Consider the following 14,397-nt stretch of genomic DNA (forward strand, 5'->3'; position numbering starts at 1 on the left):
TTTTGGTTAAAATCTATGAGCAATAAATTGCTTATATTTCTACAACACACCAAATATTGTAACAATTTTTTTTAATACAGTTTCTAATAATATTTAATTATAAAAATATAATAGGATTTTTTAAAACAGTGACTGGCTAGGAGTGGTCTACTTGAATAAAATAGAAATCAAAGGAGTCCATAGGCAAGAAAATGGTTGAGAACCACTGGTTTAAATGCTCGAGGGTTAATGATTAAATGAGGGGTGTCAGTGCAGTGCTGCCGACACAGTTCTAGACCTCTGAGATGGGTGGGAAGAAGAGAAGAAATCACCCTCAAAGGAAAACCTAACACAAATACTTGTAATGGAGTAGATTGGGCTAAGAGTGGCCAAGGGCCAAGTGATGGGATGTGGTGTTGAACTGGGTGTCAGATTTCAGTGTTAGAACAGTCTCTCCACTGAGTTTCTCATTATCATCAATTCCATGTTTGCATGGGTCAGATGGAATTTGCCGAGGTAGATTTTTCTACAGCCAAAATAAATTCCTGTGACTTTAATATGCTACAAAACCATTTTTAGGGTCCGAAAAACATGGTGGGGTGAGGTGGAAGCCTTGGAAATTTCACCTACTCCCTATATATAGTAGAGAATGTGACTTGATTCACTTAATAACCCTAACTTAATCCCGGGCAACGCTGGGCTAAACAGCTAGTATTTAATATGAATGTTTCTCATGATATGAACTGCATTTTTTATATTCTTGTCCCCACTGCCTGACACTGACCTCAAAAGAAATAGTCACTTATCTAGCACAAGCATGTTGGTAGTCTTTTGTTTCACTTGTCTCCATTTATAAAAAAGGAAAACTAGGACAACGGCCTTTTTAACACATTGCATTTGAAATTAGCCTATGAGAAAACCTGAAGATAGTTACTGGACTTGTTAGAAATACCATTGAAAAAGAAAAAAGTCATAGCAGATAATGTAGTGCTCCATACACAATAACTGAATAGTAATAATAATAATAATAATAGTTTCTACTATAGGCACAAGGCCTGAAATTTTGGCAGCGAGAACTAGATGATTTCATCGACCCCAGTGTTTTACTGGTACTTGATTTATTGGTCCTGAATGGATGAATGGCAAAGCTGATCTTGGTGGAATTTGAACTCAGAATATAGTAACGGGCAAATTATTGCTAATCATTTTGCCTGGCGTGCTAACAATTCTGCCAGCTCACTGCCTTCATAATAACAATAATAATGATAATAATAAGGGCTGCAAGCCGACAGAATTGTTAGCACACTGGGTGAAATGCTTAGCGGTATTTCATCTGCCATTACATTCTGAGTTCAAATTCCACCAAGGTCGACTTTGCCTTTCATCCTTTCAGGGTCGATTAAATAAGTACCAGTTATGGGATCTATTTTAAAACGGGGGCGCCAGTATTTTCTTAACGAAACACTTTGAAACTTGGGACACTGGTAGAATGTGTCATATAAAACATCTTTTACTGTTAGTCTTCTTAACAAAAAAAAAAGGAATTCGCAAGTTATTCCATGTTAAAGTTGTCGTATTTCTGTAATTTCAACCAATCACTGACGTCTATTCAGCTCAAATAGAGATACTGCTGGGCGGTCATAAAAATGTTATTCCCTGTGACATAATTCATCTGGTTTAATCGTAATTTATACGCATATATTGTTTATATAATAAATTACGCTGTGCGTATCTATGTGTGTAACAATTTTAGAGTTTGGATTCTCGAGTTAGGGTTACGGTTAACAGTCTAGTTAGGGTTAGTGTTAGGGTTAGGGGATTAATACGATATACACCGTTACAGCGCTAACTGTTTTCAACTGAATAGACGTCAGTGATTAGTAGAAATTATCGAAATAAGACAATTTTTTACATGAAATAAATTTGAATACAAAAATATTTTTCTGTTCTATAACAAAATAGATAAGTATACGAAGTTTGAAAGTCTTTCGGTACCAAAAACACTACATAAAACATAAATGAAAACTGGCGCCCCCGTTTTAAAATAGATCCCAGTTATGCACTAGGGTCAATCTAACTGACTTAATCCTTTTGTCTGTCCTTGTTTGTCACCTCTATGTTTAGCTCCCCTGTGGGCAACAAATGAATAAATATTAATAATAATAATCCTTTGTACTATAGTCACAAGGCCTTAAATTTGGGGGGGGGGGGAGGGCACTAGTCGATTACATCGATCCTAGTGTTTTGCTGGTACTTAATTTATCGACCCTGAAAGGATGAAAGGCAAAGTCAACCTTGGTGGAATTTGAACTCAGAATATAGCAACAGGCAAAAGTTGCTATAACTGGCATTTTGCCTGGCATGCTAATGATTCTGCTAGCTCACCACCTTAATAATAATAATAATAATGATAATAATAATGGTTTCAAATTTTGGCACAAGGCCAGTTTTTTTCAAATAAACGTGACTGGAAGAATGAAGATACAAATCCCCAAATAATAACTAAGAAAACACCTTGGAGCTAGTGTTTCTTCAGTCGCAATATATGTATTATTTTAAAAGGAAGTAAAAAATCTAAAAATCAGCTATAATAATGTAGTCTTCCAGTCTAAATGCTATGAAGGTATGATGTTGTAGAAAAAAAAAATTGGAGGAAAAATGCTGATAGGGCACAGATAGTGTGTCAATAGCCAGCTGGAGTAGGTGTCTTCTTGGGGCTACAAGCTACAGTAGCATCGACCCTTAAGGGTTAGTTACATTTAGGTGGCAAATATACTATATATATCTATATATATATATATATATATATATACACATGTAGATGTAAGTATGTACATATATGTGTGTATACATGTATATATATTCTTTGTATTATTACATTATTGAACGCACACGTCCTTTTTTGCAAGTAAGTCTACTATTATTCTGACGTGACTCTATCTTTCTATCTATCTATCTGTCTATCTATCTATCTATCTTTCTATCTATTTATCTATCTGTCTTCCTCTATCTTTCTATCTATCCCTCTGTCCTGGCCTCCACTTCACTGCTATACCCTTCTGTCCCTTCCTCCCTCCACCATCCTCTCTGCTCTCGTGTGACCTGTGGTCAGCTTTCTTTTCACTCCAGCCGCTGTGAAGGCAAGACGAACTACTAGCGTTCTACCTCAGATTCGCGTTTGGCCGTACGGCTTTTGAATGTTGTTTTCACTGTCCAATTTTTCCTGTCTTGGTTTGTGTTTGCCACCTTGGAATCCTCTGTGTAGTGGGTTGATCCACTACTCAGGAAGAGACTATTCTAGAATACGTTCTGTCTTATCTTCGAAACGTCTAGTTAGAATAGAGACAGCTGATGAAGGAATATTCCAAGTGGCTTTCCGTTTTCCTATGTGTTCGTTCCGTTGTCTGTAGTTCATTGTTCTAACGTCCTGTACCCTGATATGCATATATATATATATATATATATATATATATATATACACACATGTAGATGTAAGTATGTACATATATGTGTGTATACATGTATATATATTCTTTGTATTATATATATATATATATATATATATATATATATTGGTTTCAAATTTTAGCACAAGGCCTGTAATTTTGGAAAAGAGATAAGTTGATAACATCGACCTCAGTGATCAACGGGTCTTATTTTAGCAACCCCGAAAGGGATGAAAGGTAGAGTTAGCCTCGGTGGAATTTGAGCTGAGAACTTAAAACGAAGTGCCGTTAAGCATTTTGTCCGGCGTGTTAACGATTCTGTCAGCACACCGCCTTAGATGCCAACATGTATTGTAAGTCGTAACATCACTACGTCTTAGAACAAACCTTAACGTAATGAGTTCGAATTGTTAGAAATAACAACCAAATGTTGTCACATCCCACCTTAACCTCAACAAAAAAATAAATGAATTAAGAACGGGTACAATAGAAAGTGGGTACTATTCAAGATGAATGGTACCGGTGCACGCACTCGCGCATCCGACCTAGCGAGTCGTGACTAATCGATCCTACGACTACCAAGCGTGAGTGCGCGTCATGCGCAAAACATGTCTGAGGGTTTTTTCTAAACAAAGTAAATAATTTTTTTTAAAACAAAGTAAGTAAATTATACACTACACTAGAAAGTGTAGTCCTTGATAGACGAAGACGAGATAGTTACGGCTGAAACCTATTTGTTCGGGAATAACACAGGATTAACAACAACAACGAAACAATTTCGATAAACCTATAGAGATGGGATGGCCATGGCGAGAACGTCAACTCGTTTAGAGATGACATTGGATTAACAAGAGGAATAACATAAGATGCACTTAAAAAGATGGAAGGGTCACGGCTGGATAACCTTTGAATACAGATTTGCTTGATCGTGATTGACCTTAAGCTAAGAATAACAGCAATAACATAACACGGATACATGTTAGATTTAAATACATTTAATTCTATTCCGCCGTGATGTGATGAGATGAGACAGCTTCCATACCACTTCATTTGCATCGTGTTTATTTAACGTCTATTTTCTTTTTTAAAAGTAAATAAACGAACGGGTACATTGTAAAAAAAATTCTTTCACAGAAGGAAACAATCACCCAATTCTTTGTTCTTTTCTTTCTCTCCGAGAGAGAGAGAGAGAGAGAGGGAGAGAGAGAGAGAGATGACTACCCCGAAACTCCGCCGAGCAACAATTACACTCGTCTCGTGAAACGGGTGTAATAGTAAAAAAACCAGTCCGTTGTAGACAATATTGTACAGGTAGTCCTAGATACACAACTGGGGAGATGTCACGGTCAGAACGTCAGCTTGTGTAGAGATGACAGTGAATTAACAATAAGAACAGACCAAAATACACATAAAAAAATGGGAAGGCCACGATAGGACTATCTTTAAATAAAGGTCTGCTTGATCGGGGTTCACCCTTTCATTTACAACACACCCTAACGTCTTAAAAGAATATCTGTAAAACGAACGTGTACATTGTAATCTCCACTATACAACGTAGTGCTAGATATTCTGAAGTCGAGATGGTCACAGCTAGAAAGTCTGTTCGTTCAGGATTGACATCCAATTAACAAGTAACAAAATAAATACGTATCAAAATGTGTTAGATAGAGGTTGACTTGAAGTTAAAATAATAACAATAATTAAAAACATGAAACTAACACGTGCCCGATAAAAAAAAAATTCGATTCCACCACGACGAGATGTGGTAAAGAGGCCTTCATATCATTTCACTTTAATATATATATATAAATGTACATATACATCGCAATAAAATGCTTCATAAATGATGTTTTGGATTTAAAAAAATAATAAAACGAACATGTTAGCGGACAAAGTGAGAAAACAAAATATAACATTATAGAACACTTACCTGAATACATCCGAGGTATTACGGACGCCCTGCGGGAGAGGTTAGTCGCTGAAAAGCGCAACATTGTGCTAAATATTATCTTCGATGTGCAAGACATAGTAAATTAAAAAATTAGTCTGAACTAAAAACGCAATTAGGTATCGATGGTCCAAGTGAGAATCAAAATACGGTTTCTTGTTAAGGGTAGATTCACAGTTGTCGCCCTTGTTTTCTCTTTAGGCTTCCAGAGTTACCTGACCGTCGCGTCTCAATCTATTTATATACATACGGGAGAATTTACGAAAAAAACAACAGACGAGGACAGGTGGTGTGAACAACCTCTCGCTTACCCCCCCTCCCCCAACACATGCGCACACACACACACACACACACACACACACGCACACACAGATGTGCAATTAAAAAACAAAATTTCTTTTTCTTTTATTTGGTTCAGTTTTCTAACTGCACGAACCACCTTGAAAAAGTTAGGCAAATAAAATCTCAGTGTTTATCTTAGAATTACTATTTTGTACATAATTCTATGTACAGTACGTGCACCTTTGTTGAGCATCAGTGCACCTGAGCACTATACACAATAATTTCATTATCATTATTATTATTATTATTATTATTATTATTATTATTATTATTATTATTATTATTATTATTATTATTATTATTTATTCTATTGATCTTTCTTTGTCGAATGGCTAGGTGACAAGCGCGTAAGGAAATCAACATTTATGTATTTAAAATCTATCTATGTGTGGTAAGTAGCTTGCTTACCAACCACATGGTTCCGGGTTCAGTCCCACTGCGCGGCACCTTGGGCAAGTGTCTTCTACTATAGCCTCGGGCCGACCAAAGCCCGTCGTATATATGTATATATATATATATGTGTGTGTGTGTTTGTGTGTCTGTGTTTGTCCCCTCAACATCGCTTGACAACCGATGCTGGTGTGTTTACGTCCCCGTAACTTAACGGTTCTCGCGGCGGAAAAACCAGTAAACATGGAAGAAAGAACACCAAGATGGAAGAAATATTATTAACCATATTATTTACATATATTTATTCGTTTGCCCGACAGGTAGTTAGAAATACAGTACTAATTGTAGTGACAGTGACAACAAGGTTGGCTCACTGGTCCGTAGTTGATAGTGTAGAAAAAGGTTGTCTGTCAGCAGAGAGTGAAAGAGTAAGGAATGCACGGTGCTGACTAGAAAGGAAGAAAGGGTAAAGGTAGCATCGCCTTTCTTGCGGCCGAAAGCCTCTCTTTGCATGTCGAGCGAAGGGAAGTGCTGTTCTTAGTTAAGGCTGACGCAAAAGAGCGTGTCGCTCGTTGGTCTGGCTGACACAATAAAGAGATAGGAAATTCTCTCTGTTATATAGACTTTTGTCAGTAATGTAGGTCAAAGCCTAAACAAAGCACTGACCTTTCCTTGACCAGCACAGGTCACACCTGCATCTCTTACTACACAGCCACACCTGCGACTAAAATAGATATGCTCTCTTTTACTCTTTTACTTGTTTCAAATCCCTCCAAGAACTAGAGTGGATTTAATATTACTGTCACACAAAAAAAGGCGGCGAGCTGGCAAAATCGTTAGCATGCCGGACAAAATGCTTTGCGGCATTTCGTCCGTCTTTACGTTCTGAGTTCAAATTCTGCTGAGGTCGACTTTGTCTTTCATCTTTTGGGAGATCGATAAAATAAGTACCAGTTGAGTACTGGAGCAATATAATCAACTAATCCCTTCCCCAAAATTGCTGGTCTTGTACCAAAATTTGAAGGCAACATTACTGTCATGACACCGAACCAGCGTGGGTTTACAGCTGTGGTGGTAAAGGGACGTAACTGTGTAATTAGAGGTATTGTCCCACATGGCCTTACTCCATGTCTTAGTAGAACGATCCGCGCAGCTAGAAATAACAGCATGAATCTTTCTCAATTCATGCACCAGAAACGTCTTAAGATTGGAAATATACAAATAAATAATTACCGAAGGGAAATAACACAACTCAGTCAACGACACAAATTTTGCTAAATAAATTAAAACTTAAATGGAGTGGAATGATACGAGAAAAGAAAGTAATTATTTACAACATATTATGATCACTTTAGAGACGGAATCTAATATGTAGCAACAACGAGTTGATGACATAAAGCAGCGGATATAGTAATGTTTCGTGTCTGATGGACTCAATTTGGTAACAATAATTGTTTGGTGATTACAATATGCGGCTTTCACCTTATACGTGTATATTCAGACGTACACGTGGGCGGGCGTATATCTACAAAGAAAATAGTTCAAAATACTTCGTTACTTGTCTAACAATACAAACTTCTTGTTAAAAACAATTTAGAAAGATTCCTGTCTGTCTTGTCCCTGTAGCGCAGGGGATAGCGCGCTGGACTTCTAATCCAGAGGTCGTGGGTTCGAATCCCACCAGGGATGATTCACCTTTTTTTTTCTAATTTTCTCTATTTAAGATTAAATTTTTATGAAAATTATTTTCATTCCACTTCATTTAAATTGTTTGTAATTTTTTCAAATGTTCTCTCTATGAAAAATGAAAACCAATGAACTAGGCTTTTTCCCTTTGTTCTTTTTCGGATTCTAGCCATTGGACAGCGGCCATACTGGGGGACGCCCTTCACAAATTTTAATCGATCACGTCGTTCGATCTAAATGGTTGTGATCTGTATTTAATTTTTTTATTATTATACAGAGTGATATACAAGACATAATTACATAAATATGTAATGACCATTAATTATAATCAATGGTCATACTATATATTTCGTTACTGTCGTAAATTTGATCAACAGTTGTTTCCGGTAGTCATGATAAGTTCATTGTTGATAGGTTTACTCAATCGGCCTATTGATCGGTTGAGAGAAATTGAAGGACCTGAAGAATTATTGCTACTTTCGTAAGAGTCATTTCTGATTATGAGTCAGACATGACTCTCATGAAAACAACATTAATTCTCTGTATTTTGTATTTGTTTTGCAAGTTTCTTGACGTGAAATCAAGCGTTGAGGTTGATTTTCATGTCTTTTGGGAGGATCATGCCGCCAATAAAAACACGCACACTGGTTATGTTTCACTTCAGGTTTATTACAAGTAAATGAGAGGAACAGTGAAAATGTAATACGTATTGAGGAGAAAGGGTTACTTGAAAAGCACATTGGTAAGTCATTGATAAGGTCATAGCCTGTGACAGAAGGGCTTTGACAGACTAATCGATTAACCAATTGGCGGTGATGGTGTTGGTGGTGATGGTGGTGGTGGTGGTGATGGTGGTGGTGGTGATGGTGGTGGTGGTGGTGGTGATGGTGGTGGTGGTGGTGGTGGTGGTGATGGTTGTGAAAGGTGATAGTAGCATTAGCGATGGTGCTGGTGGTGATGTTTGAAGTTGTGCTAGTAATAGGAGGGATGGCAGTGGTGATGGTTGTAGTAGTAGTAGTAGTCGTGGTTGTCGTGATGGTTGTAATAGTAGTAATAGTCATGGTGGTGGTGTTGCAGGTTGGTATAACTTTTTAGTCATTGAATGTTATTGTATCAGCCGAAAGTTCAATGAAGCTCAGACATTTTCTTTTGGTGTGTTTCGTTGTTAATCGCCAGTTCCGTCCTTCTCCGTCATTAGTCGTCATCTTCCGTTGAGCGGTCAGTAGAAACGGCAACGAGGACGATGGTGACTACTTCTCAAACTGTCGAATAATTTGCACTACTACTACTACTACTACTGTCACGATTCAATTTAGATAGATGTGGAGGTCAGCACACACACACACACACACACACACACACACACACACACACACACACACACACACACACACACACACACACACACACACACACACACACAGAATCACATATTTCGGGCACATAAACTCCTTAACTGATACACACACAGAAACGACACGTCAGCCAGCCAAGCACACACACACACACATACACACGCGTACACGCTCACATCCATAAACACCAGCCCATAGCTAAAATATTATCACAAAAGTAGAAACGTTCACTCAGTGGCCTCGGTAGCGCAGTAGGCAGCGCGTCAGTCTCATAATCATAAATACAATCAGAGATATCTGAAGGTCGTGAGTTCGATCCTCACCTGGGGCACAACTTTTTTTTTTTTGTGAATCATTTACACACGTGTCAGAAGTGACATTTACACACATGTCACTTCTGATGATGGTATTAAAAAAACAAACTCCCTCAAATTGTTCCCGTGGGGGGATCTTTCTGATCTTTATGAGTATTTTTGCAAAAATAGTCATTACCCTAACCCCAACCCTAACCCTCACCCTAACTCTAAAATCCGAACCCTGTCATAAATAACAGTACCGCTGATAGTTGTTGTTGACAAACAACGGCACTAATTTTATTCAAGAGAAAAGATCCCATTACACCGCACAACGTGTTGTTTACATTCCGCAGCAGTAATTGTTTTTACCTCAATAGACGTCAGTGATTGGTTGAAATTACCGAAATGCAACAATTTTAACACGAAATAACTTTAAAAAGATAAAATTTTCTCAATAACACTAAAAGTAAAAGATGTTTTATATGACACATTCTACCAGTGTCCCAAGTTTGAAAATGTTTCGTTAAGAAAACAAGAGGCGCCCGCCAAATCAGAAAGATCCCCCGTGGGTACCGTATAAGAATATATAATTATTTCCATTTCATCCTTTCGGGATCGAAACAAAAAGGTACTAGTCGAACACTAGGGGCTATGTAATCTTACTCTCAGCCCCCCCCCCCGGACTTGATGACCGTGTGCCAAAATCTGAAAGCGATATTTATCCTCACTTAAATGTGGATATATCGCTATAGTGTATGCTGCATGTCGTTCATGAGATTGCAAATGGTGTTGAAAAGATTTCGATAAACTTGACTGATTAAATGACTGAAAGATTAATCAAACAATCGATTAGTTAATTGGTTAAATGGTTAACCAATTGATTATGAATGACAAAAGAAGTGAAATATAATCAGTGAATGTTTACTATTGGTATAATGACTTGTACCACCGAGGTACAGCAGAATATTATAAGGTTCTGCAAGATTGCTGCACAACTGGACTATGAGCATACATGCATATCAATTAGATCTGCAGTAAAATTTGTAAAACATTTTGGGAATTCTTAATTTGAGATTCTGAGACGATTAACTGCACACAGTCAGCTGTACATATAGAATACACAAAAACACATTTACACACACACATGCACTCGCAAAACTATGCTGAGACTATAATAATAAGATATGAACATGGTGAACAGCTGCGTCGGTAATGCAGTAGGCAGCGTGTCCGTCTCATAATCTAACGTCGTCAGAGGAATCTGAAGTTCGTGAGTTTGTATTTCACATTGTTTTTATAAATGTGTCGTACTTCTTTTGGAAATTGCGTTAAAGAAAGAAATAACCTCAAATTGTTCCATGCGTATTGTATAAAATTCAATGCATCTTGTAATCTACTCTTCATATTTAGTGTCATCAAGAAACCAACAGACCATAACACTAGGCGACAAAATGTTTGCTACTGTTGGACGAAATGGTGCTCAAAGGTATTTTGGGAGCGATGATTCCGAATCTGCAATCATTTTTTGCTTTAGCACGTCACGTTTTTGTGCTTTCATTATTATACTGCTATCAAAATTACAATAATGTGAAAATTCATGACAAATAAAATGAATGTTATGTTAAGCGTAAATTACCGTTATTTGGCATAAGAACAAGAGCAACATGGTGGACAAGTAGCTCTAAAACCAATAAAACACAAAACAAAAGTGTAAAGTGAGTATTATTATTTTTATGTTTTCTCAAAAATAGCTTTGGCGTCGTCTTTTACGCTTATGCTGCATGTCCGTTTCTTCGTTTCAAAAACCAAAAGTAGTCCGTCAGTATGTTTGGTGCAAGTCTGCCACTGTAGCGGCTTTCTATTTCTTTGATTTCTTGATGAAATCGTTTACCAGGCTCATCGCTTACATCACCCATATTGGGTGGAAAAAAGTCAAGATTAGAGTGGAAAAAATGCATTCTTAGACACATTCTTGCTCCAAGTTGCTTATAAGCTTTCAAAATATTCACAATTGCAACGTAGTTAGATGATTTTTCATTTCCCAAAAATGATTTTACAAGAGAAACAAACTTTTCCCAAGCAGTTATCACTACTGGGCTTAATTTTTGTTGAAAAAAGCTCATCATAAATTAGAATTAGGCCCATTAAAAACACCAGCTTTAATCTTTTAATTTGCTAGAAAGAAATTTTTCACTGAGATATTTGAATCCTTCACCGTCTTCATTCATGGCCTTAACAAAATTCTGAAACAAGCCAAGTTTAATGTGTAAAGGAGGAAGGTTAATTTTCTGAGGGTCAACTAAAGGGATATATTTAACGTTGTATCTCCTTGAAATGAAATCACTTCTCTTTGGCCACTCTTTCTGATCATAGTGATGCTTGTAATCTCTGCTGTTCCAAAGGCTCAAAAAGCACTGATGCTTTGTATACCCCATTTGCAACCCAAGAAGCAAACCAATAACTTCCAAGTCCCCTCATATATTCCACTTGTGCTCAGAATATTTAATCAAGTACAAAATCTTATCCATTGATTCATAAGTTTCTTTTAATCCTGCAGCATGTGCTAATGGTATTGAAGGTTTTGATTGGCATTATGCAGCAAAACAGCTTCTGGGCTGGCTTTGGTGGAATCTATGAAGAGTCTAGACTATAATCATAAAATATTGGTCTCTTCCGCTACGTCCTCGATATCGCGGTAGGCAGCGCCTGAGTCTCCTAATCAGGTATAAAAGTAGGAGAATCTGATGGTCGTGAGTTCGGCCCTTACCTGGAATGTACATTTTTTAAATTTTTTTTATTTGAAATGGCAGAACCTGTTTTTATATTATTCTGCTAAAGAAAGAAATTACCTCAAGTTGTTCTCGTGGGTATCATACAAAAGGGTTATGAAATTACTATGTATTCCATGATTTATCCCTCGTACTTAGTGTGATCCTATCTGCTGTCCATCAGACCTTATACTTAAGCGTTCCAACCATGATCATCCAACTTTTTCTGGAGGAAAATCTGGTGGTTGCCATCTCTAGAAGTTCGTGCGACTCATGTCGAGTAGATAACATAAAGCAGCGGATATAGTAATGTTCTGTGTCTGATGCACTAAATATGATAACAATACCTGTTTGGTAAGTGATTACAATATGCAGCTTTCACTTTATACGTGTATATTTAGACGTACATATGGGCGTATATCTACACAAAGAAAACTTAACATTACAGATTTCGTGTTAAAAACTATTTAGAAAAAGCTAAATTTGTATTGTCCCTGTAGCGCAGCGGATAGTGCGCTGGACTTCTAATCCAGAGGTCGTGGGTTCGAATCCCACCAGGGATAATTGGCTTCGTTTTTCTCTTTGAAGTTAAATTTTTATTTAACAGGGAAGATTAACATTCGCAGACAATTTCGTTAATTCCATAAATATTCCGTTATATTTGTGGATTGAAGAAAATGATTAAGATTTCTTAGAAATTTCGAAGTTGGTGGCATACCAGAATGTGTTGAGCATTGAACGAAAGTTCTTACATTGACAGTGGACGAGAGGACAAATCTGAAAGGGATCTGGAGCAGAGAGGGCAAGTAGTTGATGAGGTCGCGAATGGTGATGGAAGGATTTTGATAAACTTAATGGATTGATTAAGATATCGATTAAGATACTGAAGCAATCGATTTGTTAATTGGTTAAATAATTAACTAATTGACTTATAATGTAAAGAGAAGTGAAACAGAATCTGTACGTGTGCTTATTATTCGCCTGATGACCCGCTGTCGTGGTACAAAAAAATATACGAAGGTTCTGGGCATACATGTATATATCGATTAGTACTGCAGTAAAATTTGTACGACATTCTAGAGACTCTTAATTTGAGATCCTGACTCCTGAGTCGAGTTTTTGCACAGAATCACACGCATGTATAGAATACGCAAATACATATACAGACACACGTACACGCATAAATACGCACGCGCACACACACACACACACACACACACACACACACACACACACACACACACACACACACACACACACACACACACACACACACACACACAAAGATACGCTCGCAAAATTATACCGCGACTATAATCATAAAATATTGACCGCGGTAGCGCAGTTGGCAGCGCGTCAGTTTCTTGATCAAATATGGCGACACTCGCCGCATATTCTTTGTTAAATTAAAATGGCAGTACCTGTTTTTGTATTATTTTGTTAAAGAAGGAAATTACCTCAAGTCGTTCTCATGGGTAGCTTACAAAAAGAGGGTGAAATTATACATATACCGTCATTTATCCTTCATATTTAATAGTATCAAGTGACCATATCTGCTGTCCAGCAGACCATATTCTGAAGCGTTCCAAGCATGATCACCCAACTTTTTTTTGAAGGAAAATCTGGTGCTTGCTACCTCTAGAAGTTCGTGCGGCTCATGTCGAGTAGATAACATAAAGCAGTGGATATAGTAATGTTATGTGTCTTATGCACTAAATTTGATAACAATACCTGCTTGGTAAGTGATTACAATATGCAACTTTCACTTTATACGTGCATATTTAAACGTACACGTGGGCGTATATATACAAAAAAAAAATCCAAATTACTTCAATACCTGTCCAACATTACAAATTTCGCGTTAAAAGCTATTTAGAAAGAGCAAATTTTGTATTGTCCCTGTAGCGCAGCGGATAGCGCGCTGGACTTCTAATCCAGAGGTCGTGGGTTCGAATCCCACCAGGGATGATTCACCTTTTTTTTTCTAATTTTCTCTATTTAAGATTAAATTTTTATGAAAATTATTTTCATTCCACTTCATTTAAACTGTTTGTAATTTTTTCAAATGTTCTCTCTATGAAAATTGAAAACCAATGAACTAGGCTTTTTCCCTTTGTTCTTTTTCGGATTCTAGCCATTGGACAGCGGCCATACTGGGGGACGCCCTTCACAAATTTTAATCGATCA

General features: G+C 37.3%; 1 protein-coding gene and 4 non-coding genes across 6 annotated transcripts in view; 4 read left to right on the forward strand and 1 right to left on the reverse strand.

The window, feature by feature from the left end:
* The window catches only part of LOC106878483 (3-hydroxyisobutyrate dehydrogenase, mitochondrial), a 17,692-nt gene extending 12,133 nt beyond the window's left edge, over positions 1 to 5,559 (reverse strand). The window contains exon 1 of one of the 2 annotated variants that reach the window (XM_014927702.3): positions 5,356 to 5,559. In XM_014927702.3, the coding sequence (XP_014783188.1) occupies positions 5,356 to 5,452 (97 nt within the window). In that variant the 5' untranslated portion in view covers positions 5,453 to 5,559. Of the gene's footprint in view, positions 1 to 5,339 lie in introns of both variants that reach the window. The other variant, XM_089364443.1, reaches the window with a different exon arrangement.
* A 2,162-nt stretch (positions 5,560 to 7,721) lies between these two features.
* Trnar-ucu (transfer RNA arginine (anticodon UCU)) lies at positions 7,722 to 7,794 on the forward strand. Its single transcript has one exon. It is a non-coding gene; the product is annotated as a tRNA-Arg (tRNA).
* Positions 7,795 to 9,383: 1,589 nt separating this feature from the next.
* Positions 9,384 to 9,477, forward strand: Trnam-cau (transfer RNA methionine (anticodon CAU)). Its single transcript has 2 exons — positions 9,384 to 9,420; positions 9,442 to 9,477. It is a non-coding gene; the product is annotated as a tRNA-Met (tRNA).
* Positions 9,478 to 12,700: 3,223 nt separating this feature from the next.
* Positions 12,701 to 12,773, forward strand: Trnar-ucu (transfer RNA arginine (anticodon UCU)). The gene has a single exon. It is a non-coding gene; the product is annotated as a tRNA-Arg (tRNA).
* A 1,332-nt stretch (positions 12,774 to 14,105) lies between these two features.
* Positions 14,106 to 14,178, forward strand: Trnar-ucu (transfer RNA arginine (anticodon UCU)). Its single transcript has one exon. It is a non-coding gene; the product is annotated as a tRNA-Arg (tRNA).
* The last annotated feature ends 219 nt before the right edge of the window (positions 14,179 to 14,397 follow it).

Source organism: Octopus bimaculoides, chromosome 16, assembly GCF_046866305.1.
Source record: "Octopus bimaculoides isolate indiv1 chromosome 16, ASM4686630v1, whole genome shotgun sequence".
NCBI lineage: Eukaryota > Metazoa > Mollusca > Cephalopoda > Octopoda > Octopodidae > Octopus > Octopus bimaculoides.